The sequence below is a fragment of the Podarcis pityusensis genome (genome assembly GCF_964106645.2).
Source record: "Podarcis pityusensis genome assembly, chromosome: 2".
Classification (NCBI taxonomy): domain Eukaryota; kingdom Metazoa; phylum Chordata; class Lepidosauria; order Squamata; family Lacertidae; genus Podarcis; species Podarcis pityusensis.
In genome coordinates this window covers 28,602,955-28,627,752 of record NC_138029.1, presented here as the reverse complement: position 1 = coordinate 28,627,752, position 24,798 = coordinate 28,602,955, and the positions used below count along the sequence as shown (strand labels likewise).

The following is a 24,798-nucleotide window of genomic DNA, read 5'->3' as shown; positions in this document are numbered from 1 at the left end:
GCACATGCGTTCACCACAGCTCCCCCCCCCCCCCACGTTTCTTATTGCAATTAAGCCACCGGGGCCACCACCTCGTTGTGAAATGCAGCCTGGAAACAAACGCGCGCACACGAAAGATTTAAGCTTCACCAGTCATGCGGGATTTGTTGTACCTGAGCGCCTGAATACAATGAAGAAAGAAGGAAGAGGCGTGGTGGAGAAAAGGGGGAGTGTCGGCCACAAAACCAGGTCTGGAATCGCAGCGCCAGAGAACCGACTCGAGGATGAGCCGGAGGAGGAGGAGGAGGAGGCGGGCGCGGCGGCACTTTCGCTCCGGCGCGTCTACTCGAGACACAAAGATTTCGGGGCCGGTGGGCGGGGAAGGTGATTGATTAGCCTGCAATCTGGTTGCACAGGGCTGGGCGAAGGCCCGATAAGAGCCTTGAATGGGGGCTGATGTCACCGTGATGTCAAGCTCGTAGCTTCCCGGAGCCGAAAGCGAGGGAGCGCCGAGCGAGGGAAGAAAGAGCCTCTCCGCGCCCACCCGCGCCCAGCGCGGCTGCTCTGCCACGGCACGCCCCCTGCGCCGCCTGCCTGCCTCCCAGAGCCTCAACTTTCGGATCCGGATTGTGAAAGGCACCAGGTGGTAGTGGCCGGACCGTAAACCACCTCGGAGTCCCGGGCGCCCGGCTTGGCGCCGTTTGGCTTTGTCCTCCGCGGTGGGGAGAGGCAGGTAAGAGCGCCCGGGCGCTTTTCTCTCGCTCTGGGGATGCGTGGGGTGCGGATCTTCTGTGGAAGTCGCCCACTGGAGAGCTGATCCATCTCCCTCACACTCCCCCGCACGGGTCTCTAAAAGTTTGGAACCTCTCCTCCTCCCCCCCGCCTTGCTGACCCGGTTGACTCCAGAATATTTGTGTGCGTCAAAGGTGTTCCCCTCCCTTGGCTGAATGGAAGGGACAGAGCAGGTCAAACAACAACACCCCCCGCCTCCTGTTCTCAGTCTCCCCCTCTCTAGCCTGTGCGTTGGGGGAAACTCCTAGGTTAGCCCTTTAAACTATACGTTAGAAATAGCTTACGCAGCTGTAGTGTTTGAATTTGATACAGATGCTTCTCCCGAAGAATAATACTGTCATGGTGTGCATTTGAGTTTTGGTTTTCAGATTTAGGCATTTCTTTTTTAAATCGGTATTTGATACTGGGTGGGGGAGGTGTGAAGCTTCGAAAAATGGAGATGAGGAAAGCCTGTTTAAACAAGAGAGGAAATAGCCCCCCCCCCCAAGGTTAGATTTCAGCAAGGAGACAAGTCAAAGGGTTTTGAGAATCTGGGCTGGCAAAATGTGAATTGGCCTCTGTTTAACCGCTGGTGTGGTAGTTCTGTTGATACACAAAAACGCACAGGACAAAGGGTTTGCAAAATGCAATCTGTGCCTATGTACTAGGTTGTGTCTTAACCCTCCAGTAGGATCTAATAACTGGAATAGGGGAAACTAAACCATAGCGAGTTGTGAGTTATAGTGGAGGGTGGGGTAGTAATGAAAACGGCCCCCAGAAGACCAGGAATCAAATCTCTGCTCATTCTCAAAGCTTGCTAGTGGGTTGGGGTTATTGGGAGGATAATGTGGAATAAGTTCACATGTGCCACCCCAAGTGCCCTGGAGGAAGGGCATGATGCCAATGTGACAGATAAATAAATGTTGTTTCTCTCACATGTTGCCCTGGTAATGTGGGAATGGGAGTGGTGTTGGTTGGTGTGGAGAACCAGGTGAGCTCTGTTTGGGGAAGGGAAAGGAAATGAGTCCTGCGGTACTAAGGGAAGAGAACTAAGATGTAGATTTTGGGCAAGGGATAGTGAGTTGTAAAGCAGAACTCTTAGCTTCTTTCTGGTCCTGTTTAAGTGGATTTGGAGTTTTGGACTCCAGGCAAGGGGGTCACATAATTTTCCAAGCTCTGGAGTAGGTGAAAAGGCCTTGCCAAGCTCCCATCTCGGAACCAAGTTTAAAAAAACCCCAAACACCAAAGTTATACTGCCCAATGGATGGCACTGCAGAGTTGCAGGGGTTGCCAACCCTTGCGAGCTAGTGGGCACTTTTGCAAACCGAAGAAACAATTGTGAGTGTCTCACACATTATATTGGCTAGGATAGAATGCTTCTCCCAAGCCTAATTTCAGCAGCGGGGAGAGGCAGGGACCCTGAGGCTGCCACAGAAGGTCCGCAGATTCATGTGTGCCCACTAGGCCACATTGCCAACCCCCACTTTCAGGCAGGTGACAGGCCGTCCCATCGGTGAGAGTATAGCTCTGCGATTTGGAGCGGAATATGAACCTTTTCACTCCCACTGCCGCCCCACAGTTTTTTGCTTGCTTGCTGATTTTGCCATATGACCTTCAGTAACTCCCCATTTTTTATTTTTTATTTTGCCTGCAATACGAAAAAGCCAATCCTGGGTACAAAGACTGGGGATGAGGCCCACTGGATTCAGCGGTGCTTACTCCCAACGGTCACCCTCTCCTGAGAAGTCCTTAGGGGATTTTGAACCCCGGTGAGAAGGGCGAGAGCCAATAGGATCTGCTACACCAACTCCTGACTTTCCAAACCATTCCTCTCTCTTGCTCTCCAAAACAGATAGTCTCTCTTTGCTTCCTCCTCCCTTGCCTTTTCTCCTGCCCTCTGCCCACACCAGGCTCTTAGCTGGAACCAGCCTCTTGAGACAGATCCGGTAACAGCTTCCAGCTACCTTGATAAATGTGGCTTGCTTCCTGGAGAAGGAGTGAATCATACGGGATGGGACAGCCTGGGCCTCTGAAGTTAAACTGGGGGGGGGGGGGGGCACGGCAAGTTGCATGGATTGTTTTGTTTTGCTCTGACGAAGACGTGCCCACGATGGCACTGGGGGTTTTGCTCTTTGGAATGGGAAGCACAACACGTTCCTATGCTGTGTTACGCAAGATCCTTATTTAGTGCAGTGAAAGAGATCACCCACCCAAGCCTCTGTTGTGCAAGAAGGGACATGAGTGGAGAAGTTTAAAAGACCCTGAAGTGTTTAACAAAAGTGGTTGGCTTGCTCTGTGCTCCTGAGATGGTATGGAAACAAGCAGAAATGTCAGCACTGTTCTTCTTCTTAGGCAATCCCTTGTAGCTGAGTAAGATTCTTTCATAAACACTGTTTTAGCAGTGAGTCCATAAGTGACTGTGGAGGCCAATTCTGGATCCACACGTTCTTCCACAGTGTGGACATAGGTTTCCGGGCGGGAGTTGATCATGGTGTGGATTTGCCAAGTGTGCTTTCCTCTTAGCTCGTTTCTCCCTTTCATCCTGAGTTCGAGTGTCTTCAAAGCCCAGGACACCTTTGGGAAAGGCTGTTCTCCAATTGGAGCGCTCACAGGCCAGTGTTTCCCAGTTGTCGGTGTTTCTACTACATTTTTTAAGATTTGCCTTGAGAGAGTCTTTAAACCTCTTCTGTTGACCACCAGCATTACGCTTTCCATTTTTAAGTTTGGAATAGAGTAGTTGCTTTGGAAGATGATAATCAGGCATCCTCGGTTCTGTCAGCACTGTGGTTTCACATTGGCACGTGATTCCTCTCCCCTTGAGCAGTGCCTCTACACGGTTAGTATTATTATTATTATTATTAATGCAACATGTTATTTGTTGCTTGCTCCTGAGAAATGTTGATAGCGTGTGAAGCTGTGCCATTACTAAACATTAGACCATTTGCCTATCTAGCTCAGTACAGTACCTCAGGTTACATTCAGTGGTACCTCAGGTTACATTCGCTTCAGGTTACATACGCTTCAGGTTACACACTCCGCTAACCCAGAAATAGTGCTTCAGGTTAAGAACTTTGCTTCAGGATGAGAACAGAAATTGTGCTCCGGTGGCGCGGCGGCAGTGGGAGGCCCCATTAGCTAAAGTGGTGCTTCAGGTTAAGAACAGTTTCAGGTTAAGTACGGACCTCCGGAACGAATTAAGTACTTAACCCAAGGTACCACTGTACTTTGTTTTTTTCCTGTTTGGCACTGGCTCTTGAGCAAGGGGTGTTTCCTGTTCCTCCTTCCCAAGATCCTTTTAATTGGAGATCCCAGGACTGAACCTGGGACCTTCTGCGTGGTCACCCTTGGAGCCATCCCTAGGCAGCGATGACCCATTAGAGCAAATCAAATCGAATTTCAAGATGTCGCTGCCAAGATCAACAAGTGCCCAGTTTCAACATGGTGTAAGCACCGTTTTCTTGCCAGTTTAGGATTTGAACTGTAGGGAAAGTGAGGATGAAAGTTAAGCCACTTCATATAGGGTTTTTCTTTGGGGGGGGGAGTTCTGGTGAGCCAGCAGCGATGTTAACAGAACTACCGCCAACCCCACGTTGCTCTTCTCCATAATAACTCCCACTGGGGCATCTACACCAGGAGCTTGCATGGGGTAATGTTGATCAAATGCTGTTCATTAGCAGGGCAAAAATGTTCGCTCTAAAGACAGAGGTGGCGGTGACAGATAGGCCAAGTCCTCACTGAATGATGGTTTCTTCCATCCTGGCACTCAAGGCAATGCATGTAGGGTTTTCAGGCTGCCTCCCATGCGCACCTCTTCCCAACACATGCATGCACTCAGACCATGCTTTGGGACACAGTCTCTCCTTCCTCTTAGCTGTGTAGCATGTGCCATAGATGTTCCATAGAGACCCAGGTGCTTAGGAAAGCAGTTTCAGCGAGGAAACCCTGAGGCAAGGAGTGGTGGTGAGAAACTCAGAACTATAATTGCCGCATTCGTTCAGCAAGATAACGAACAAAAAGCACCCCTCCTGCCTTTTGCGAGGTGCGGACTTGCAGAGCAGAATGCTGCCATAATGTTTCGAGTACACAGAGCAGGCGGCTGGGATTTGACCGTGCCCAACCGTCTGGACTGAGCGACTATTGGGCATGTCGTGGCTGCAGGGAAAAAAGGAACACCAGGAATACCTGCACATGTTCATTATAATTTCCAGGCTGTAAAAGCAAGCTGGTGGTGTGTACCTCGGTTTCCATATGCAGACTGCAGCTTTCTACATCTGCTTAGAAGGACTTAGAAAAATGTATTTTTATTTGTTGCATTAATATTCCGACTCCCCCCCCCCCCAGCCATGAGCTCGAGGCAGCATGCATAGTATTCCTGCCCCTTCCACTGCAGCCTCCCAAGAACCACGTGAGGTAGGATAGGCTGAGAGAGAGTGGCTGACCCAAGGCCCACCCTGTGAGATTCATAGCTGGGTGTGTGTGGATTTGAGCCTCCCCAGTTGTTGGAGGGACGCGGGTGGCGCTGTGGGTTAAACCACAGAGCCTAGGACTTGCCGATCAGAAGGTCGGCGGTTCGAATCCCTGTGACGGGGTGAGCTCCCGTTGCTCGGTCCCTGCTCCTGCCAACCTAGCAGTTCGAAAGCACGTCAAAGTGCAAGTAGATAAATAGGTACCGCTCTGGCGGGAAGGTGAACGGCGTTTCCGTGCGCTGCTCTGGTTCACCAGAAGCGGCTTAGTCATGCTGGCCACATGACCCGGAAGATGTACACTGGCTCCCTCGGCCAATAAAGCAAGATGAGCGCCGCAACCCCAGAGTCGGCCACAACTGGACCTAATGGTCAGGGGTCCCTTTACCTTTACCTTTAGTCGTTGGAGGTAGCACCACACGTAAGTGTTTCTCATGCTCCTCATCATTCATCTTGACTATCACATGGATAGCCTGTAAGCCATAGGGGACTTTGTGGCTCTGCTGAAAGGAGTGGTTTTAAAAAACCCACCTCTAGAGGTGTGAGATGCAGTCAACCTGCCTGTCTCCCGAAATGATTGGCAGAGTAGAATTAAAGCCTCACCACAAATCAGTGGCTTCCAGAGTGAAGTGCAGCTATTGTTCAATCTACACAGTTATGCGCTAGGCAGGAAACAGTGGATCCCATAGCCACACAGCAATCATCCGTAGTCTCCACAATTCTGAAACGCAGTGTGTGTTTTTCCTACACAAACAATGAAATGGGCTATATAGAATGGTGCATTTGAAAATAACATATATGTGATACCTGATCTGTAATGAGGCGGGTTTGTTGTTTTCCTTTCAACCCCCCAAAAGTTTGCAAATTCTTTGCAAAGAAAGCGAATGCGTTCGCACAAATGCATTGCAAGTTTTGTGGCTTAATCATTAAGCAGTCTAACTGTGATTATTGAGATGGAAACCACATTAACTAAAACAAAGCCCTGTCCAGCTGCTAGGGCAGGGAAGAAGTTTTGGAGTAGATGTACTGAAATGACCACCAGCAAACTTCTGCTAGTGAGTTAGCTGTTCAAGGTAGTCTTGCAGCTCCAGACAAGAGGGAATGCTTGAATTTCTCTCTGTCCACAGATAAGCCACCAGACAAAACTCTTTTAACACTAGTGGGATGATAAATAATCTCTTAAGCAGGAAGTCTAATATTCCACACCATAAAAAGTATCCAAGTTTGGCGACTAGAAAATGCTGAATTATGCAATGCTGATTTATGTAAGCTGGGGAGGAAATCACATAAGTGCTCTGGCTTTCACAGAATTGCAGACTTGCAGAGCTGAGAAAATATTCTGTGTGCCAGCCCTCCCAGATTAGTGGTCTCATCTGAAACAAGAACATTCATGCCCCAAACCCCTAGGTGTTCAGCTCAGATAAGAGTTGTCCTAACAGTTTCCATTTTACTAGGAACACTGCCAGAAAAAGATGGTTGCACCCAAGGGTTGCACCCAAGGGTTTGCCGTCCCTTGGCATGGAGATGTAATGATGGAAAGATGTGTGGCTGTTTCATGGTGTCTTCTAGATTTTGTGAACTACAGCTCCCATTATCCCTGACCATTGGCCCTGCTGATTGGGGGATGATGGGATTTGGAGTCTACAACATGGAGGGCACAGCTATTTCTGAGCATCAGTTGAGCATGGGCATTACATGGATGGTATCCTGTTGCTCCATCATTGTTCCGATCATTCCTGCCTCTTTCTGATTTTTGAGCTGTATGTTTTCTGAACCACCGATAGAACTGCAGTCTTCAAAAATTAAATGGTCTTACTTTCTCAGGATTTCATCTAGACCTCCAGGTTAATACATTACATGGAGCCAATTAAAGCCACATAGGTGATGATCTATAGAGTGCAAGTTGGTTCTTAGGGCTGACCAGGTTGTTTACTACGATGATTAGTTTTATATATTGCTGCCCGCTGCGAAAAGTCCCAAAGCCGTTTACAACCAGTATAAAAATAAAAACAAGCCTATTAAAAGCATAATCAGAATACAAGCAACTAGTTTCTGGAGCTGCCCAAATGCCCTGGAGAAGAAAAAAAAAACATCTTTGCTTGGTGCTGAAACTATGACAAGACAGGCCTTATTCTTACCTAAGCCAACGAAACAGGTCCTTGAACAGTCCCAGCTAAAAGCTGTCTGATGAATTTAGTTCCATTTAACCTTGCATCATTCGGTCTCAAACTTTATGATGGTTATAGTTCAGAAAAGAAACTGAAAGGATAAGGGACCTTCCTGCTTCTCAGCACTTTACCTTGAGACTGGAAAACGGGCTTTTGCATAGCAGAGAACGTGCAGCATTCACGCTAATGTATGGACTGTTAGGTTTTGGAGCTGAACTAGCCTCGTGCCTGTACTCCTAAAGGTAACCTAAACTGAATGGGCGCCGGCATTCTCAGCTAGTACAAGAAGCGGCTGTCTGAATAGGAGAGAGAAAGCTGGAGCAGCGCTAGCTCTCACATGCTGTAGCATAAAGCCCCAATCCCCAGAAGCTGGGACTAGCCCCACAACAAGCGGATTTGGAAGGCATGTGAGAGAGTTCTCTTCTTTCGGAAGTCATCTGCAATCCTCTAAGCCTGGGAACCAAGAAGTGTTGAGTGGCAGCCAAGGGGAGGCCAACACTTTGCCGGCCGATTCTTTCTCAGGGGGAACATGGCTGGTCTGGGAATATGCTTTGCAGTGGGGCAGCTAATTATTTTGTTTTGTTTTCCCCCCTTTTATGCTGCAGTTACAGCTGTTTTTAGAAATGACATCCTACGTGAGGATGTGTTCTTCTTCCCCTGCTCTAGTGATTTCTAAAAAAAGAATAATGATCTAAAAGTCACCTCTGTTTCCTTGAACTCTAATCCCTCAAAAGCCAGCCACAAAAAAGGGGGGATTCAGGCGTTTTTCGTTGGCCTGCCTGACCTAGCTTCTCTCTGGCCTCTCTCCTCTCCAGCCTTCCGCAATTTGCCAATCTGGAGGAGAGGGACAGGGAGCCGGATGCCTCCCTTGCTTAGGCAAAGCTTTATTTTATATTAATTTTGTGAACACTTTGAGGTCTTTTTTTTTGTTGCTGCTGCAAAAGAAATCAAGGTAATTGAGTCCCAGGGGTCAGCAAACTTTTTCAGCAGGGGGAAAGTCCACTGTTCCTCAGACCTTGTGGGGGGCCAGACTATATTTTGGGGAAAAAAATGAACGAATTCCTATGCCCCACAAATAACCCAGAGATGCATTTTAAATAAAAGGACACGTTCTACTCATGTAAAAATACCAGGCAGGCCCCACAAATAACCCAGAGATGCATTTTAAATAAAAGGACACATTCTACTCATGTAAAAACATGCTGATTCCTGGACCGTCTGCAGGCCAGATTGAGAAGCCAATTGGGCCGGATCTGGCCCCTGGGCCTTAGTTTGCCTACCCATGTAATAGACGTTGGGAACGAAATTGCTAATTTAACTGTTGGCCTGCTTCCAGGGAGGTCAGGGTGAGGCACATAGAGGGTGGGGCAGGATGCCTGACTTAAATCATCCCAACAAGATGCTAAAGGCAGCTGCCTCTAGGTGAAGCCTGAGAAGGCTGGCTGCTGGTGGTTTGGTGGTGCAGTGAGTTAGTGTATTTTTGCCTCTAACCTTGGAGTGAGGAAGAAGTCTCAAGAGGGTAGGGTTTAATGGATTGCTGCTGATCACTCTGGGAGTCTATGGTTTCTTCCTCTCAACCCATTTATTCTTTCTCTTCTCGCCTTGGTCCATCATTTTAAATACTCTTCAGCGTTGCTCCGAATCTATGTAATTGTGGTGTCACCTGCCCATATACCCTTTGGATGGGATAAGAACCTAATGGGCTGTGTTATGCCAAGCCAGGTCAGTGTCCCATCTAAGCCCCATACTTTACCCAGATTGGCAGCGGCTCTCCCCCTCTCTCAAGGACGAGCTATGTATTATGTGGGGTGCTCCTCGCTCCCTGTGCTTGAAATTATCCAGGTGCCAGGCTCATTTTTCACGTGGCTATTGGCCACTTGCGACCAAGTGAAGATGCCTGGGCGCCAGGATGATGCCTGGCATCTCCACCATCTGGGGATTCTTGGATCTTGACTGTTTTCACACACTCATGCTCCGTCCCGTAGGAATAGGCCAATATATACAGGGCCAGTCATTTAAAAGAGGCACTGTGGGACATGTTTACAGTGGTACCTCGGGTTACATACGCTTCAGGTTACACACTCCACTAACCCAGAAATAGTGCTTCAGGTTAAGAACTTTGCTTCAGGATAAGAACAGAAATCGGGCTCCGGCGGCGTGGCAGCAGCAGGAGCCCCCATTAGCTAAAGTGGTGCTTCAGGTTAAAAACAGTTTCAGGTTAAGAACGGACCTCCGGAACGAATTAAGTACTTAACCTGAGGTACCACTGTACTCTGTATCCACGGGATTCCTTATATGTGGCCTGTCACTGGATCAAGTGACTTTTCTTCTTTAAGTTCTCAAAGTTCTTACCCTAGCTCAAGGTTGTCATCTGAACTAACCAGGTGTTTAACAGAGAATCAATCACAGTCAGCCCACCACTTGAAAAATAAGACTTTGGAGCTGTCTTGTCCCAAAATAGACATTTCATTTTGGGGACTGTAATCTTGGTTTAAGGAGCCATTTGGCACCTAGCTTATACAGTGGTACCTCAGGTTACATACACTTCAGGTTACAGACTCCGCTAACCCAGAAATAGTACCTTGGGTTAAGAACTTTGCTTCAGAATGAGAACAGAAATCATGCGGCAGTAGTGGGAGGCCCCATTAGCGAAAGTGGTGCTTCAGGTTAAGAACAGTTTCGACCTCCGGAACGAATTAAGTACTTAACCCGAGGTACCACTGTATATCTGAGTTTCCGACACGGCTCACTCCCTATCCAGAACAAAAGCTACTGTATTAGCCCTTCAGGAGTGGGGAGGCTCAAACATTTCCTCCCCCGCCAACCGGGCTATAACGTCAACTTGAGGAGAAATGATCAGATCTGGAAGAGAACATTGGCAGAGGGAAGGGTTTAAACACTCACTGCCTGCCCCCCCATCCATGCTCCACTGCTCCCATTTGGAGTCCCCCCCCCTGGCTGCGATTAAAATGGCAGAAGATCTAATCTCAAAACTCCTGCATAATGTGTTGTTTGGCCCTGAGGCACAGGCCTGCCTCACTGTGGAGGAAGTGAATGGAGTAAGTTTTGCTCTCCCATACTAGAACTTGGGGCCATCGGAGGAAGCTGAACGTTTGGAGATTGAAGGCAGACATGGTGCAGATTTAATAGAACACACTTCTGCAAGATGTGTTTTTCTGACAAGCGATATTAATATTAAAACCAATTAAAAACAATACAAGCAAAACAACAACAATTCAAATCAAAGACCAAGAAATCAAAGACCAAAACAAATAGGCAGGGATACAAATCCTGTCCCTCTGAAAGAGGTCAAAATATACTTCAAATTAAAGGCAAAAAGTTTTTAGGCGGTGTGAGGGGAAGACTTTGCTTGTATATATATATATATATAACCTGCTATATATAAACATTATTTGTTGGGAATCACACTCAGGTCTTGCTTGCGGGATTTGTATAGGTATCTGGTTGGCCAAAGGACTAGATCAGGAATCCCCAAACACGGCCCTCCAGCTGTTTTGGGGCTACAATTCGCATCATCCCTGACCACTGGTCCTGCTAGCTAGGGATCATGGGAGTTGTAGTCCCAAAACAGCTGGAGGGCTGAGTTTGGGGATGCCTGGACTAGATGGAATTTTTGGCCTGATCCAGCAACGCTCTTCTTAAGTTCATTACATCTTTCCAGGTACATTATATGCTGTACCAACTGAATCATGGCCCTTGCCTTTTCAATTTTTAAATGCCTCTGTCACCACCAGTGTCACCCTGCTCTCTGGACTAATTGTTGGTTAACGCAGTACCTCAGGTTACAGACGCTTCAGGTTACAGACTCTGCTAACCCGGAAGTAGTACCTCAGGTTAGGAACTTTGCTTCAGGATGAGAACAGAAATTGTGCAGTGGCAGCACGGTGGCAATGAGAGGCCCCATTAGCTAAAGTGGTACCTCAGGTTAAGAACAGTCTCAGGTTAAGAATAGACCTCCAAAACGAATTAAGTTCTTAACCCGAGGTACCACTGTATAGCTAACTAAAGCCAACGGGGATGGGGTACAGGCAGGACCTCTGGAACAAATTACGTTCTTAACCCAAGGTACCACTGTACAGTAGCTGGTCTCCTAAACCTCGACAAAGCCCAGCAGTGCTGGTACAGGGGGCCGGGCAGGGTATAGACCAGGGTTTCCCAAACTTGGGTCGCTAGCTGCTAATGGACTACAATTCCCATCATCCCTGGCCCACTGGTCCTACTTGTTAGGGGTGATGGGAGTTGTAGTCCAAAAGCACCTGGAGTGTTGGGAAACGCTGGTATAGACCTTCACCGGTTCTGTTATATAACCAAGCATCACCATCGATACTACAAAATTGCCCAGTTCTGATAACAATACGCTTTCTTTCGGATACGCTAACCTTGTCTTTTCCCTCCTGTTTTTCAGTTCTTTCCCAAAGTGCCAAGGAATATGTGCCATCGCTCCAAAACGATGGGTGTACCCAAGGCGCTGCTGCCATACCTTTGGCTCCTGGGACTTCCCACCAAAGTATGCTTGGCGGAAGTGACTCCATCGCCGCCGGCAGGCTGCGGCAAGGACTTGCAGTCCATCTATTACAACCTGTGCGACCTGTCGTCAGCTTGGGGAGTCGTGCTGGAGGCGGTAGCCACCTTTGGTGTTGTAACCACCTTTGTCCTCACCGTCGTCCTTGTGGCCAGCGTTCCGTTTGTCCAGGACTATCGGAAGAAGAGCTTGGTAGGGACGCAAGCCTTCCTGTTGTTTGGCACCTTTGGGCTCTTCTGCTTGACTTTTGCCTTCATCGTGAAGCAAGATTTTTCCACGTGCGCCTCGCGGCGCTTCCTCTTCGGCGTCCTCTTCGCCGTGTGCTTCTCTTGCCTGGTGGCGCATTCCCTCAGCCTCAATTTCCTCGCCCGGCGGAACCACGGGCCCCGGGGTTGGGTCACCTTTGGCATGGCCCTGCTCCTCGTCTTGGTGGAGGTCATTATCAACGCTGAGTGGCTGATCATTACTGTGGTGAGGGGCGACGATTCGCCCAAGGACCCCTGCCGGGTGAAGAATGAAGACTTTGTCATGGCGCTGATCTACGTCATGTTCCTGCAAGTGCTTGCCTTCGTTGCCTCGTGGCCTGTCTTGTGTGGACGTTACAAGCACTGGAGGAAGCACGCCGTCTTTGTTCTCCTCACCACCTCCCTCTCTATGGCCATCTGGGTTGTGTGGATTGTGATGTACATTTACGGCAACCAGCAGGAAGGAGGCCAGGCCTGGGACGACCCCACGTTGGCCATTGCTCTCGTCTCCAACGCCTGCGTCTTTATTTTCTTCTATGTCATCCCAGAGATCTCCCAAGTCATCCGGCCAGGACCGGAGCAAATCTATGAGGAAGATGTCTACCCCACCCGGGGAGTGGGATATGAAACCATCCTCAAGGAACAGAAATCCCAGAGCATGTTTGTGGAGAACAAGGCCTTCTCAATGGACGAACCTTCTTCAGGTAAGCCTCAACATACAGGTTGTGGAGAGGCAGTTGGCAATGGGCATGGGGTTGGTTTGCAGAAACTTCCATCATGCTTTTCTATAGGCATGAACACCACAAGGCTTGTTTTAAAATACAGTCGTACTTTGGTTTTCGAACAGCTTAGTTCCCGAACATTTTAGCTCCCAAACGTCGCGAACCTGGAAGTGACTGTTCCGGTTTGTGAACCGTTTTTGGAAGCCGAACGTCCGGCAGGATTTCCACAGCTTCTGATTGGCTGCAGGAGCTTCCTGCAGCCAATCAGAAGGCGCCATTTGGTTTTCCAACATTCTGGAAGTCGAACAGACTTGACTTGTGGCACACTTGTGGCAAAAAAACCCAACACATTGGCTAGCACTGGCATGGACAGACCTGACATCTTTTCTGTGCCTCCGGTTAAAGAGACATGGCCTTATGGCTGATCTCCGCCCTCGCTTCCCTCTCCTCTCCTCTGACGTAGTAATTCAATTTCCTGACTTTTCCTTTGTTCCGGTCACTTTCATTTTCGTTTAATAAACCACACAGAATCGAGAGCGGCTAGGTCAAATCACAGCTCAGATCTTGGATACTTTGCAAAGTATTTAGCTTTGCTAAATTGTTTTGGATTTTGAGACTCGGAAACCCACCTTGCAGAGAAGATGTGCGGCTGAAAATTTACAAACTTTTATATGAGACTTTTTATTTATTTAAGAAAATTTGTATACCTCTTGATTGTACATAAAACCTCTAAGCTGTTTCACACTTAACTTCAAACTGAGAGCATCATAGGATTGGGCTATAAATATATTGCTTGGCTTAGAACATGACGGTGTGAAATTTATTTATTAAATTTCTATCCCGACTTTCCTTCAAAGGAGCCCAGGATGGCACTGGCTTTACTTTCATCATGGGCCAAGTTCAGGTGATGATAATTTGAAATTTAGGAAGAGGATCCTAAATCCCGCTCCTTCTGATTTTTCCAAAGCTGCCAGTATGCATAATCTTACATCTGCAAATACAAGATTTGTGTCTCTTTCCCCAAAATTTTAGTTGCAGGAGTTTAGAAACTTAAATGAGAGGAATCGCGTCTTGTAAAATAAATTGCTGGATTCCTTTTGCCCTAGTAGTTGCTCAAAAGGCCACAATTCCATCTGCGTGAGATGATGGACCCAGACGAGTATTTCTGTAAATAAATTGTTTTGATGATTGGATTACCTTGACTTCTCCCTCTCCAGTTACTAGTGTGTGCCCTATTTTAAAGAATCTACTACTGTGGCACTGATTCTTTGCCAGCGGGCTGAGAAAATGATTCATGAGCACATGATGCTGTTGCAGCTCATCACGGATCCCCAAGTGAGCCATTCTGAGCTTCCTAAATGAAGTGTGGGGTATATGTGCCACATATAAATGAGAAGCTGCTTTGCCCACGTGTGAAGGAACCATTTCCTGCATTGCTCCCTGTGCTGAAAATGTCACTTAAATATATTCTCTCTAACCTCTGTTCTTGGCTGCCAACCTCCCACCTAAGACCTTAATCCCACAGAAAGTGTCTTCTTGAAACCTGTTGCCAGTTTAGCCTCCCCCAGTTTCAAGCAGAGGGAAAAACCTGTATGTGCCACCGAAAAGCACAATTTGGAACAAGCTGTTGTCATTCTCTCTCCAGGCTTTATAAGAAGCACCACCAAGAAAAGCCCCAACATGCAAAACTATCCTCATCTGCATGATATGAAGTGAAGAACTCACAGCATTGTTCTGTGACTCACTCCGAAATGCCTCTGCTTCCTGCTGTTTTACACTTATTCACCATGTCTTTGAATTTCCTTAGATTATCTCATCAAGGATCAATTTTGCTATGTATTCCTCTTTGTTTAGAACTTCTGAATATTTCTGCATTGAAAAGAAAAGTAATCTGCTTTTTCTGTGTCTAGTTTTGGATTCCCTGTAGAACTTGATTCTCCATATTTCAGACACTGAAGCAACTCCAAAATTGTCCGTCCCCCCTTCATTTTTTAAAAAAAATTAATCTTTCAGTCTTTGTGGAAATATATGTACTACACTGCTGAAGAAAGCCAAAGTTAAGACCTTTCATTTTGTTGCTCTTCTATAGAAGGAGACAGCAAAGCTAAGGGCGGTATGTAAATCTAAACAACAACAACAACAACAACAACACAACTAGGTTATGATAGGGACAAAGAACCTGAATTGGCTGTGGAAGTCCCATGTATGTTTGATGGCAATAGTAACCAAGCATGTTGCCATTTCACACACAGTCAAAAATCTCAACTGCTCCACAATTCTTTGTTGGAAAAACCAATAGGCTAAAATATACACACATATGACTACATGGCTGACAGGATTTTATTACAGCACGCTTTGCTTCTTAAACCCTAGAGAGGACTCTCTTATTTAGGAAAGGTCTCCTGAGCACAGTGTGCTCATTAAAACCTACTCTGTCTATAGTTACCCACAAACAAGGCTTTGTTTTATGGCTGGCTTAAGTCACAGAGTGCCCCAGCAGGCTTCTGATGGTTGTTGCACTTGGGAACATTGATTAGTTAGTGCTTCCTGCTTTGTTTCCAACAGCATGGAAGAATTATAGCAATCACTTCTTTGCAAAGCGGTGAAGGCTTTTGCAAACGCATAGTGGCATATGAAATGAAGCATTGTATATTACGGAGACGAACTCTTAATAGTTTTGCTCTCTCAGGGCTAATTTGTACGTCTGACTCTCTCTCTCTCTCTGTGTTTGTATGTATATACATATATATACATATTGTTGTAAACAAAAATCTGCCCTTTTCCCTTATGGGGTATCCAAGAGCCCATACAGAGTCCTTATGTAGCTTCTTGGATACCCCATAAGGGAAAAAGGCAGATTTTTGTTTACAACAATATACATATATAGTGATTCTGTCAAAATGAGTACAAATGTGATTGTTGCCCATGCAGTCATTTAGGGCTGCCACCCTTTTTAACCGGGATCTGCTCTTGTAACTGTGTAAGTTAATGCAGTGTTGAATTGAGAAAAAAAATATTATCTTTTTGATGCAACTTTGTGAATGCATCATTGGATAGTGTGTTAAAATTGGCATGCTTTATTTTGGCTTTTAGGCGTGGTTCTTCTGCTTGCGAGCAGTTTACCATCATGTATGCCTCTTGTAAGCCAACCGTACGCCTTCTCTGACCCTATATCATGGGTAGACAACATGGTGGTGTTCAGATGTTGTTGGCTGGGACTGATGGGATTTGGAGTCTAACAACATCTGGAGGTTACCATGTAGGGTATTCTATGTATTTGAGGGACGCGGGTGGTGCTGTGGTCTAAACCACTGAGCCTATTGGGCTAGCTGATCGGAAGGTTGGTGGTTCGAATCCCCGTGACGGGGTGAGCTTCCGTTGCTTGGTCCCAGCTCCTGCCAACCTAGCAGTTCGAAAGCACGTCAAAGTGCAAGTAGATAAATAGGTACCGCTCCGGCGGGAAGGTAAAAAATGGCATTTCCGTGTGCTGCTCTGGTTTTGGTGTTGCGCCAGAAGCAGTTTAGTCATGCTGGCCACATGACCTTGAAAAACTGTCTGCGGACAAACGCTGGCTCCCTTGGCCTGTAAAGCGAGATGAGCGCCACAACCCCAGAGTTGTCTGCGACTGGACTTAACTGTCAGGAGTCCTTTACCTTTATTATGTATGTATGTATTTATTTATTTTTAAACACAACCTGCTTTTCACCATCCAGGTCTCAAAAGCACCAAAGTTTAAAATGTAAATTAAATCTAAAAAAATTAAAAATCTCAGAAATTTAAAATCTATTTAAAAACAACATCAGAAAATTTAAAACGTCAGATAAGTATTCATGATGCAAAGGTCTCTAGGTGTCTGAAACACAGTATGGGCGGTGCCTCTCAAACTTCTAGTAAGAGGGAGTTCAATAGAGTTGTGCCCACAACACTGAACTTACGTTGACATGAGTCATGTTTCTGTCCTGCGTGTTGGGGGGGGACCACTATGATCTCAGTGTTCTTTGCTCAACACTAGATTGTGGAGTATGGGCTTTTCCATGCTTCCGTTCGTGCCGCAGTTTCTAAGCACAGGTCTCTGTGACTTCCAGGCACAGGTCTGAGCACGATTTTTTTTCTTTCCCCAGGGAAGCCCACTGTTTACCGCTGAATCGGAACAAACAGCAATCCATGGAAAACCTGATTGACATTAATTCTGATTCAGCAGCAAACAGTGGATTTTGCTGGGGAAAGTGGTGGGACCAAAACGAAAAAGAAAAAAGAAGATCTGCTAGCACCTGTGTCTGGAAGTCATGGACGTGCCTAGAAAAAGTGGCACAAACAGAAGCATGCATCATAGGATCATAGAGCTGTAGAGTTGGAAGGGACCCTGAGGATGAGGATGAGGATGATAATAATAATAATAATAATAATTAATAATATTTATTTCTACCCCGCCCATCTGGCTGGGCTTCCCCAGCCGCTCTGGGCGGCTCCCAACATAATACTAAAAACACAATAAAACATCAAACATTAAAAACTTCCCTAAACAGGACTGCCTTCAGATGTCTTCTAAAAGTCAGATAGTTGTTTATTTCCTTGACATCTGCTGGGAGGGCATTCCACAGGGCAGGCGCTACTACCGAGAAGGCCCTCTGCCTGGTTCCCTGTAACCTCATTTCTCACAGTGAGGGAACCACCAGAAGGCCCTCGGATTAGCTAGTCCAACCCCCTGCACTGCAGGATGATGCAACTGTCCCATATGGGGATTGAATTTACAATCTTGACATTATCAGCACCATGCTCTAATCAACCGAGGTACCTGGGGCGAACCACTATCCTGTCTCTTACATGGGTTATTTGAGTAAAAAATCTTCTGCTTCTGCTCAGCCTGCGCTGTCTGAAAACCATCTTTGTCACTGAAGATCTCCCAAGCCTGTGTGCCTTTTAATGTTATTTTCTTGTGATTTCTCTTTCTTTTCAGCCAAAAAACCTGTGTCTCCATACAGCGGATACAACGGGCAGCTGCTGACGAGTGTGTACCAGCCCACAGAGATGGCTCTCATGCACAAGGGGCCTGTAAGTGAGTGTGAAGCTCTGCTGGTGTTTCTTATCTTTCTCGACTGTAGCTTAGCTTCCAGAATGTTGGGCTTCTTAAAAAAATAAAATAGAAAACACAACATCCTCTTGAGCAGTTCAGCAGGAGAAGTTGGCTCCTGACGGAGAGAGGTGAAACCTCTCATAAATATATCACATCCAGATATTCTGTGTAGTTAACTCTAGATAAGGGAGCAGGATAAACAGGGTCACTCTGCGTGTTCGCATTCTTTGGATGTAAACTTAACACTCACAGGTCTTTGAGTGCAGCCTGATTCTGCAGGATAATGGGGTGGAACTGCTTCTCATCTGCGCCTTATTCAGATGGCAAGCCTAGGACCCTTTGACTCAACACCTAGTTTGGAAAAAAATGTTTTCAGAACATTTTATTTCATGGATAAGTGTTCAGTTATGCGAGTCCTCATTTGGAGTCTGAGAAGGTACAATCAGAATCAGATTTACCACCTCATTTGCTTCCTGGGAGAAGTAGGCTTGACAGGAACATGTTTTTTTTAATAAAACCAAAACCAAAGGAGTTTATTTGACCTGTATTGTCCTGCAGAGATTATATGTGTGGCAGGGGAAAGGATTGAGGTTAGGGAAGACAGTTCATCTGACTATTTTGTCATCTGACTTGGTCAAAGAAAGCATTCAGATTATTATATCTGAGCTTGCAGACACAGCCCTTGGTGCTACCCTTTGCGGGAGCTGGGAAAGGAACCAGGAAGTCTTCTAATAACTATAGTTTCCTGTTTCATCCAAACTGGGGGAAACGATGGTTAGCGTGAAAAGCTTCAAACAAGCCAGACACAAAGCCATGGTTTAAAGTTGGTTTTAATATCCTGGCTTATTCCAGAGTTGTTAATCATGGTTTCCTGCTTCAGACAAAACTGGAAACGATAGTTAATTGGAAGGTCCCATGATTTGTTTGCCAGCTCACGCAAAGAGAGGAATGAAAAGGGGCTGCAAGGCATGGCCAAGAGAGGCTCACCCACACCTCAGTATATTAAAATGAGGCATGATTGTTTGAACACAGTCAAAATATACTCAGTGAATTTGGGATGTCAGAGATGATGAGAGAGGAGTTTGCACCTTCCCTAGCGTCCATTTGTATCTCCACACAGAAGTTCACCTAACACTGCGGCAAAAGCTGGATTTGGGCATTTACTCAATATCTTTGGTATTGCGGCAGCAGCTACTGTATTTCTACTGTTTTGCAAGTTTTAGTATATTGCAATTTAGGAATCCGAGGTATGCATGAACTTGAAATGTGCATGTAACCATGCTGCTCCAGGGACCCAAGTGAAAATGCTCTCTGACTGAGTCATGCCCTTGGAAAGTCAAAACAAAACAGTTTTTTCTTCTGTTTTGATCTAAAAAAGCCTCAGATCTGTTGCATGTGCCAACAGTTTCTCACATGTGGAAATGATGTCAAAAATCAGGAAAAGTTTCATACAGCCTGGTGAAAAGTGATTTGAAAATGGAACAGTTCAATCCTTCTTCATTGAAGGTCAAATCTGTATTCCTATAGATGATGCGTGCAGAATGTTGATTGGCTATGTTTCTTTGACCATACTGCAGCTCCTGGTTGCCTTTCTGACCACACTTTCTGCTCACTTCTTACTCTTTTTGTTGTTGTTGTTGTTTTGCTTCCAGTCTGAGGGCCCCTATGATGTCATCCTCCCTCGCGCCACAGCCAACAGCCAAGTGATGGGCAGTGCCAATTCTACACTGCGTGCTGAGGATGCCTACATTTCACAGAATAAGCAGGCAGTGGCACAGAAAGATGGAAAGAGCGGGCAGGTGTGTAATTGGCTAATGCAGCTGCGACTGGAATTCTGTTCCAGTCCCAACTACAGATATATAGTGAATCCCTATCTTTCTGCCCCTCTGAACTGATTTATACATTGCTTCTAGCCCGGCTTGCCTTGATACAATCTCTGCAATTCATAATACACCCATGTGACTGCAGCTGACCTGTATGTTGCTGTTAGTTCATACAGTGGTACCTCGGGTTAAGTACTTACCGTATTTTTCGCCCTATAAGACGCACCAGACCACAAGACACACCTAGTTTTTGGAGGAGGAAAACAAGAAAAAAAATATTCGAATCTCAGAAGCCAGAACAGCAAGAGGGATTGCTGCTCAGTGAAAGCAGCAATCCCTCTTGCTGTTCTGGCTTCTGGGATAGCTGCACAGCCTGCATTCGCTCCATAAGACACACACACACATCTCCCCTTACTTTTTAGGAGGGAAAAAATGAGTCTTATAGAGCAAAAAATACGGTAATTCGTTCTGGAGGTCCGTTCTTAACCTGAAACTGTTCTTAACCTGAAGCACCACTTTAGCTAATGGGGCCTCCAGCTGCCGCCGCACCACCAGAGCACGATTTCTGTTCTCATCCTGAAGTAAAGTTCTTGACCCGAGGTAATATTTCTGGGTTAGCGGAGTCTATTACCTGAAGCGTATGTAACCCAAGGTACCACTGTATTATGTGCCTTGCAGAGTAATGCACGACTTGTGCAACCGCAGAACCTGGAGAAAATACAAGCAGTGATTTGGTCCTCACTTTGAATTTTGGAATATCCTGCAAATTTTATTTAGGTTGATTGCTAATTTTTAAATTATTATTATTACCAGTGGGGTTTTTTCTGAGGGGTACGCAGGGGTACGCATACCGCTAAACATTTTGTGAATCTTTCTACATTTATCCATTTATTGTATTTTTTCCCCCCGATTTGAACTATAAAATGGGGGTTTTCTTCCCTGTTTTTTTTAAATTGGGTTTTATAAGCAGGAATAATGTTATCAAATGGTGATTTTCTTGAGTCAAAATGAGAGTACTCCTAAATATTTTTAAAGGAAAATAGCACTTATTATTATACACCACTTTTCAAGCAAAGCGCTTCTCAAAGCAGTTTTCAAAAATGTACACCCCCCCCCCACAAATTCCTAACACGGTTTTTAAAAAAGACGTTTTAAACAGCATAAAATACTAGTAAATATATGATGTGGAACTGAGCACCATAATTGGAGGGCCACCACTGAGAAAGTCATGGTTGGCATTTGCCAGCCAACCTAATTGTCTTTGTAGGTGGGCCTTTGAAGTGGATTTTAAAGGCAGGGACAGGTTGATAATGGATGCAGATGGTCCTTTAAGTAACCTGGTCCCAAATTATTCCAAGGCTTTAAAGGTCATTTGCAACACTTTAATTTGGTTCCAGAAACACACTGTAAATATACACCAGTGGGTGGCTGTATTTTCTACCATTTGAAGTTTCTAAGCAGCTTTTACAAGCCTGGATGTTGCTAATAAATAGGTGGTAACCAAGGCAAGGTCCATTCTCTCCAGATAGGATTGCGGCTGGTGAACCAACTGAAGCTGTTAAAAAGCACCCCTTGCCAACTCCCAACATCTGAACCACACTCCAGTAAGTGTGGAGTGTGAACTGCAAAGCTGATCCTTCAGAGGAGTGCAACCCAATCTAGGGTCAGTTCCAAACTTAGAAGGGCTCGTTTCCTGCCCCCACCCCATCCCAGTTGGCTTTAGTTAGCTATACTTAAAAGACCATTCCTGCTGTAAGAAAACTAATGTATCACTCTTGTCTTTTGTTTCAGGCTTCATCTCCTTACAGCAAGAGCAGGTGGTAGAAGCCAAAGTCTTGATTTCAGAAGGTCCTGTTCCTCAAGGATGCCTTGCAAAACCTGCCTTTGCGAAGTTGCATCTAATGAGGCTAGGCCTCAGTTAGCCATTGAGATTTCATTCTGGCAGTGGAGACAATACAGTTTCTTCTTGTTACACATAACTCCAAGTGCTCTGCTTGACCTCTGCTTTAGAAAATCTGGGTTGCTGTACTGGGATACACCTGTGGTTTGCTTGTTTTTTTAAAATTCTGGACAGCAGGACTTCTGTGTTCCTTGGAGCCTTCAATCAAGTTCTTCTTAGTGCCACCTCTGCAGTACAACTAGCCAGCATTTTGGGACCCTCTTTCCTCCTCCTTCTTTTTTTTTTTTAACACGCCACACCATTCATGGACCACGTTGACTTTGCTGTGAGTGTCTCACATTCTTCTGCAATGCTACCTGTTTTTGTGCTGTACAAATCCGCCTTTCCTAATACTGAGATGATCTTGTCTAGGCCACAACTTGGCCTCCTGGTGGATGATTGAGTTGCCCCTACCTTTCACCCCATTGCCAAATCCCACAAGGGAGTGCTTCAGAACTGAGAAGGGTGCTGCTGTTTCGATTCCTCTTCAACGGAGGCCGTGTAGATGCTAGTCCTTCCGCGGAGAAAAACTTTGTCAAGTGTAGAAAGAACTGTGGTAACCGCTCTCTCGTAGCCCTCCTGCCTTTGGACCAACCCTGAAGTGCAACAGATATTATGCCTGTCCCAGAATCCTGATTGCTCCAGATCTGCTGCCTCTCCACCCCTCAGGGCAACACAAAATGAAGGCCGCATAAGGACTTTTTGATGTTTGGTGCTTAGCTCTGGGTGCCAAGGTGCATGAGGGGGGTTGCAGTTCTGTCTTGTTTTGCAGGCAGCATCTCAGATGTCTGTGACGACTGTGTTTTGGGGGTATTTGTGAGTTCTAGGTGCCACCCATTGAACATACAGGAGGTGCCAACTGATGGGGAAAGCTAAAGGAGACAGATGGGGTACTTCCTAGTTTCCACACAGAGAGAGTTGTGGGAGATTCATGACATCTGCTGTTCCCTGTCAGTAGATGCAACGTCAAAAGGGTCCCCCTCCCAGTTCTGCCCCCCAGCACAAGCTCATTTGGACCTCTGAGTGAGATTCGCAAAGTGGTCACCTCAGTTACATGACAGATACATAAGTTCATCCCCACAGAAAGGAGAGAAGGAGGGGAGATGGAATTATAAAGTGAAGCCAGAGGGTCTAGCAGTTCAGGAGAATGGGGAGTTTTCCATGCCCAAAGTTGCTGTATTTCCACTGGAGTTTCAGAGGATAAAGCTTTGGAAGTCTTGGGCTGCAGAGCTCATCACAGAAAAGTAATTGCCTCTCTTTAGTTTTATTCATACTTCACTCCTCATCTGCTGAGAATGGGCCGCACCTACTCTGAATCTCCTGCCTAAAATTCTCTTGGCTTTTATGCCATGCGCATTATAAAGTGACGCCCCCTTTTTCTCTTCCATTGTTAGGCAATCTGTCTCAGCTAATAACAACCCTATAATCCCCTTGCCTTCTCCCTGTATGTATATCTTGCCTTTGACAAAAGTGGGCTTTGACCCATGAGAGCTTTGTGCTGCGATAAAACAGTTACAGTACAAACCTCACCACATCAAGAAAAAAACACACCCAAGTCCCTCTGAGCTCAGTGGGGCTTACTCCCAGGTAAGTGGTGCCAGGATCTCAGCCTTAGTCTTTTAAGGTGCCACCACTCACATGCTGCCCGCGCACTGCTTTGTGCCAGTTGTGTTGGGCTATGGCCTGACCGTTTTCCTGGTACTCTTAGCATCCTGAGGCTCCACCACCTTTTATCTCCTCTTCCTTGTTCTCACTTTGGAGAGAGGAAAAGAGGTTCTGTTTTTCTCTCAGATACAGGCAGGGAGGTGGACGCTGCTGTTGTGTGGGCCTGGTTGGGAGAAGGGCTTGAAGAAATGGACATGCAGAAAGTGCTAGCTACACACTCCCGGCAATGCCTTTGTACCTGGCCTCTGCTTTCCGAGAGTGGGTCTACTCAGTGCCTTTTGTAGATGGGCCTCACTTTTATCTTAAGCACTCTCTACAATGGCAGGAGAGGGATCATATCCAGCTTTTAGAATCTGCCGCCCTACCACTTTGTGCTCAAGAATATGAATTTATGCTCACTGAAGCCAAGGCTAGTCACGAAGAGCCTCACAGTGAGTCATGATTTCTGGCCAGCCTTACTGAGAATGATGTTCTGCGCCTTGCTGTTGTATGTATGTGTGTATTTGGGTGAGTTGTTCTCTAGATAATGCAGTGTGATTTTTAAAATCTGGCTGTGAGTGAATGGCAGGAAGAACTCAGGAGGAGGGTCGTGTGCGACTGTTGTGTTTTAATCCAAGTGTTATTTAAGTGGGGGTCGGGGGAAGAAGTGTGTCCTTTTTAGGACTGGCTTTTTTTAGCCCAGAGTTCTCTGACAAATTAAATCAGTTTTGGTTTTTTTCCTAATTTTTGTGGCCGACTTCTTGTTTTCTCTTATATTCTTTCGTGAGTTTGGAGAGGAACGGGATGGGGAGGCCAAATAATATGGGCAGGCCTTTTGGAGAACCAGCAACAAACAGGGCCTTCCTCACCTTGAGAGTCAGGTGATCAAGGAAAGCCAATCCCACTCAACTTCCTCAAGGTCTGCTATACTCCTTGAAGGGCTCATCTACACTTACATTTGTTCTGCATTTTCTAGGCACAGATCTGGGCTTTCCTCGCCGTGCCCAAGTGGGGTGGCATTGTTTTTAGGCCCTGGCGCTTTCTCCAGGAAAACCTGTGCTTTACCACTGAATCGGATCAACCCATGGAAAACCCAGCTGCCGTTTGCTCCAGTTCGGCGGTAAAACATGGGTTTACCCGGGGAAGGTGCCACGACAAAGGCGGGGAAAATGTTCAAACACATACCGTATTTTTCACCCCATAGGACGCACTTTTCCCCCTCCAAAAATGAAGGGGAAATGTGTGTGCGTCCTATGGGGCGAATGCAGGCTTTCACTGAAGCCTGGAGAGCGAGAGGGGTCGGTGCACACCGACCCCTCTCGCTCTCAGGGCTTCAGGAAGCTATCCGCAAGCCTTGCAAGCCCGGCGGGAGGTCCTGCGGGCTCACAAGGCTTGCGGGCAGCAGCCTGAAGCATGGGGAGCCCTCC

At 46.4% G+C, this 24,798-nt stretch overlaps 1 protein-coding gene across 1 annotated transcript; it reads left to right on the top strand.

Annotated features, from left to right (window-relative positions):
- The first annotated feature begins 274 nt into the window (after positions 1-274).
- GPRC5C (G protein-coupled receptor class C group 5 member C) lies at positions 275-24,115 on the top strand. The gene is made up of 5 exons (XM_080994820.1): positions 275-712; positions 11,808-12,873; positions 17,849-17,943; positions 19,618-19,764; positions 21,580-24,115. Exons 2-5 carry the CDS (start codon positions 11,832-11,834, stop codon positions 21,610-21,612), a joined length of 1,317 nt encoding a protein of 438 aa, XP_080850946.1. The 5' UTR covers positions 275-712; positions 11,808-11,831; the 3' UTR covers positions 21,613-24,115.
- Positions 24,116-24,798: the final 683 nt, after the last annotated feature.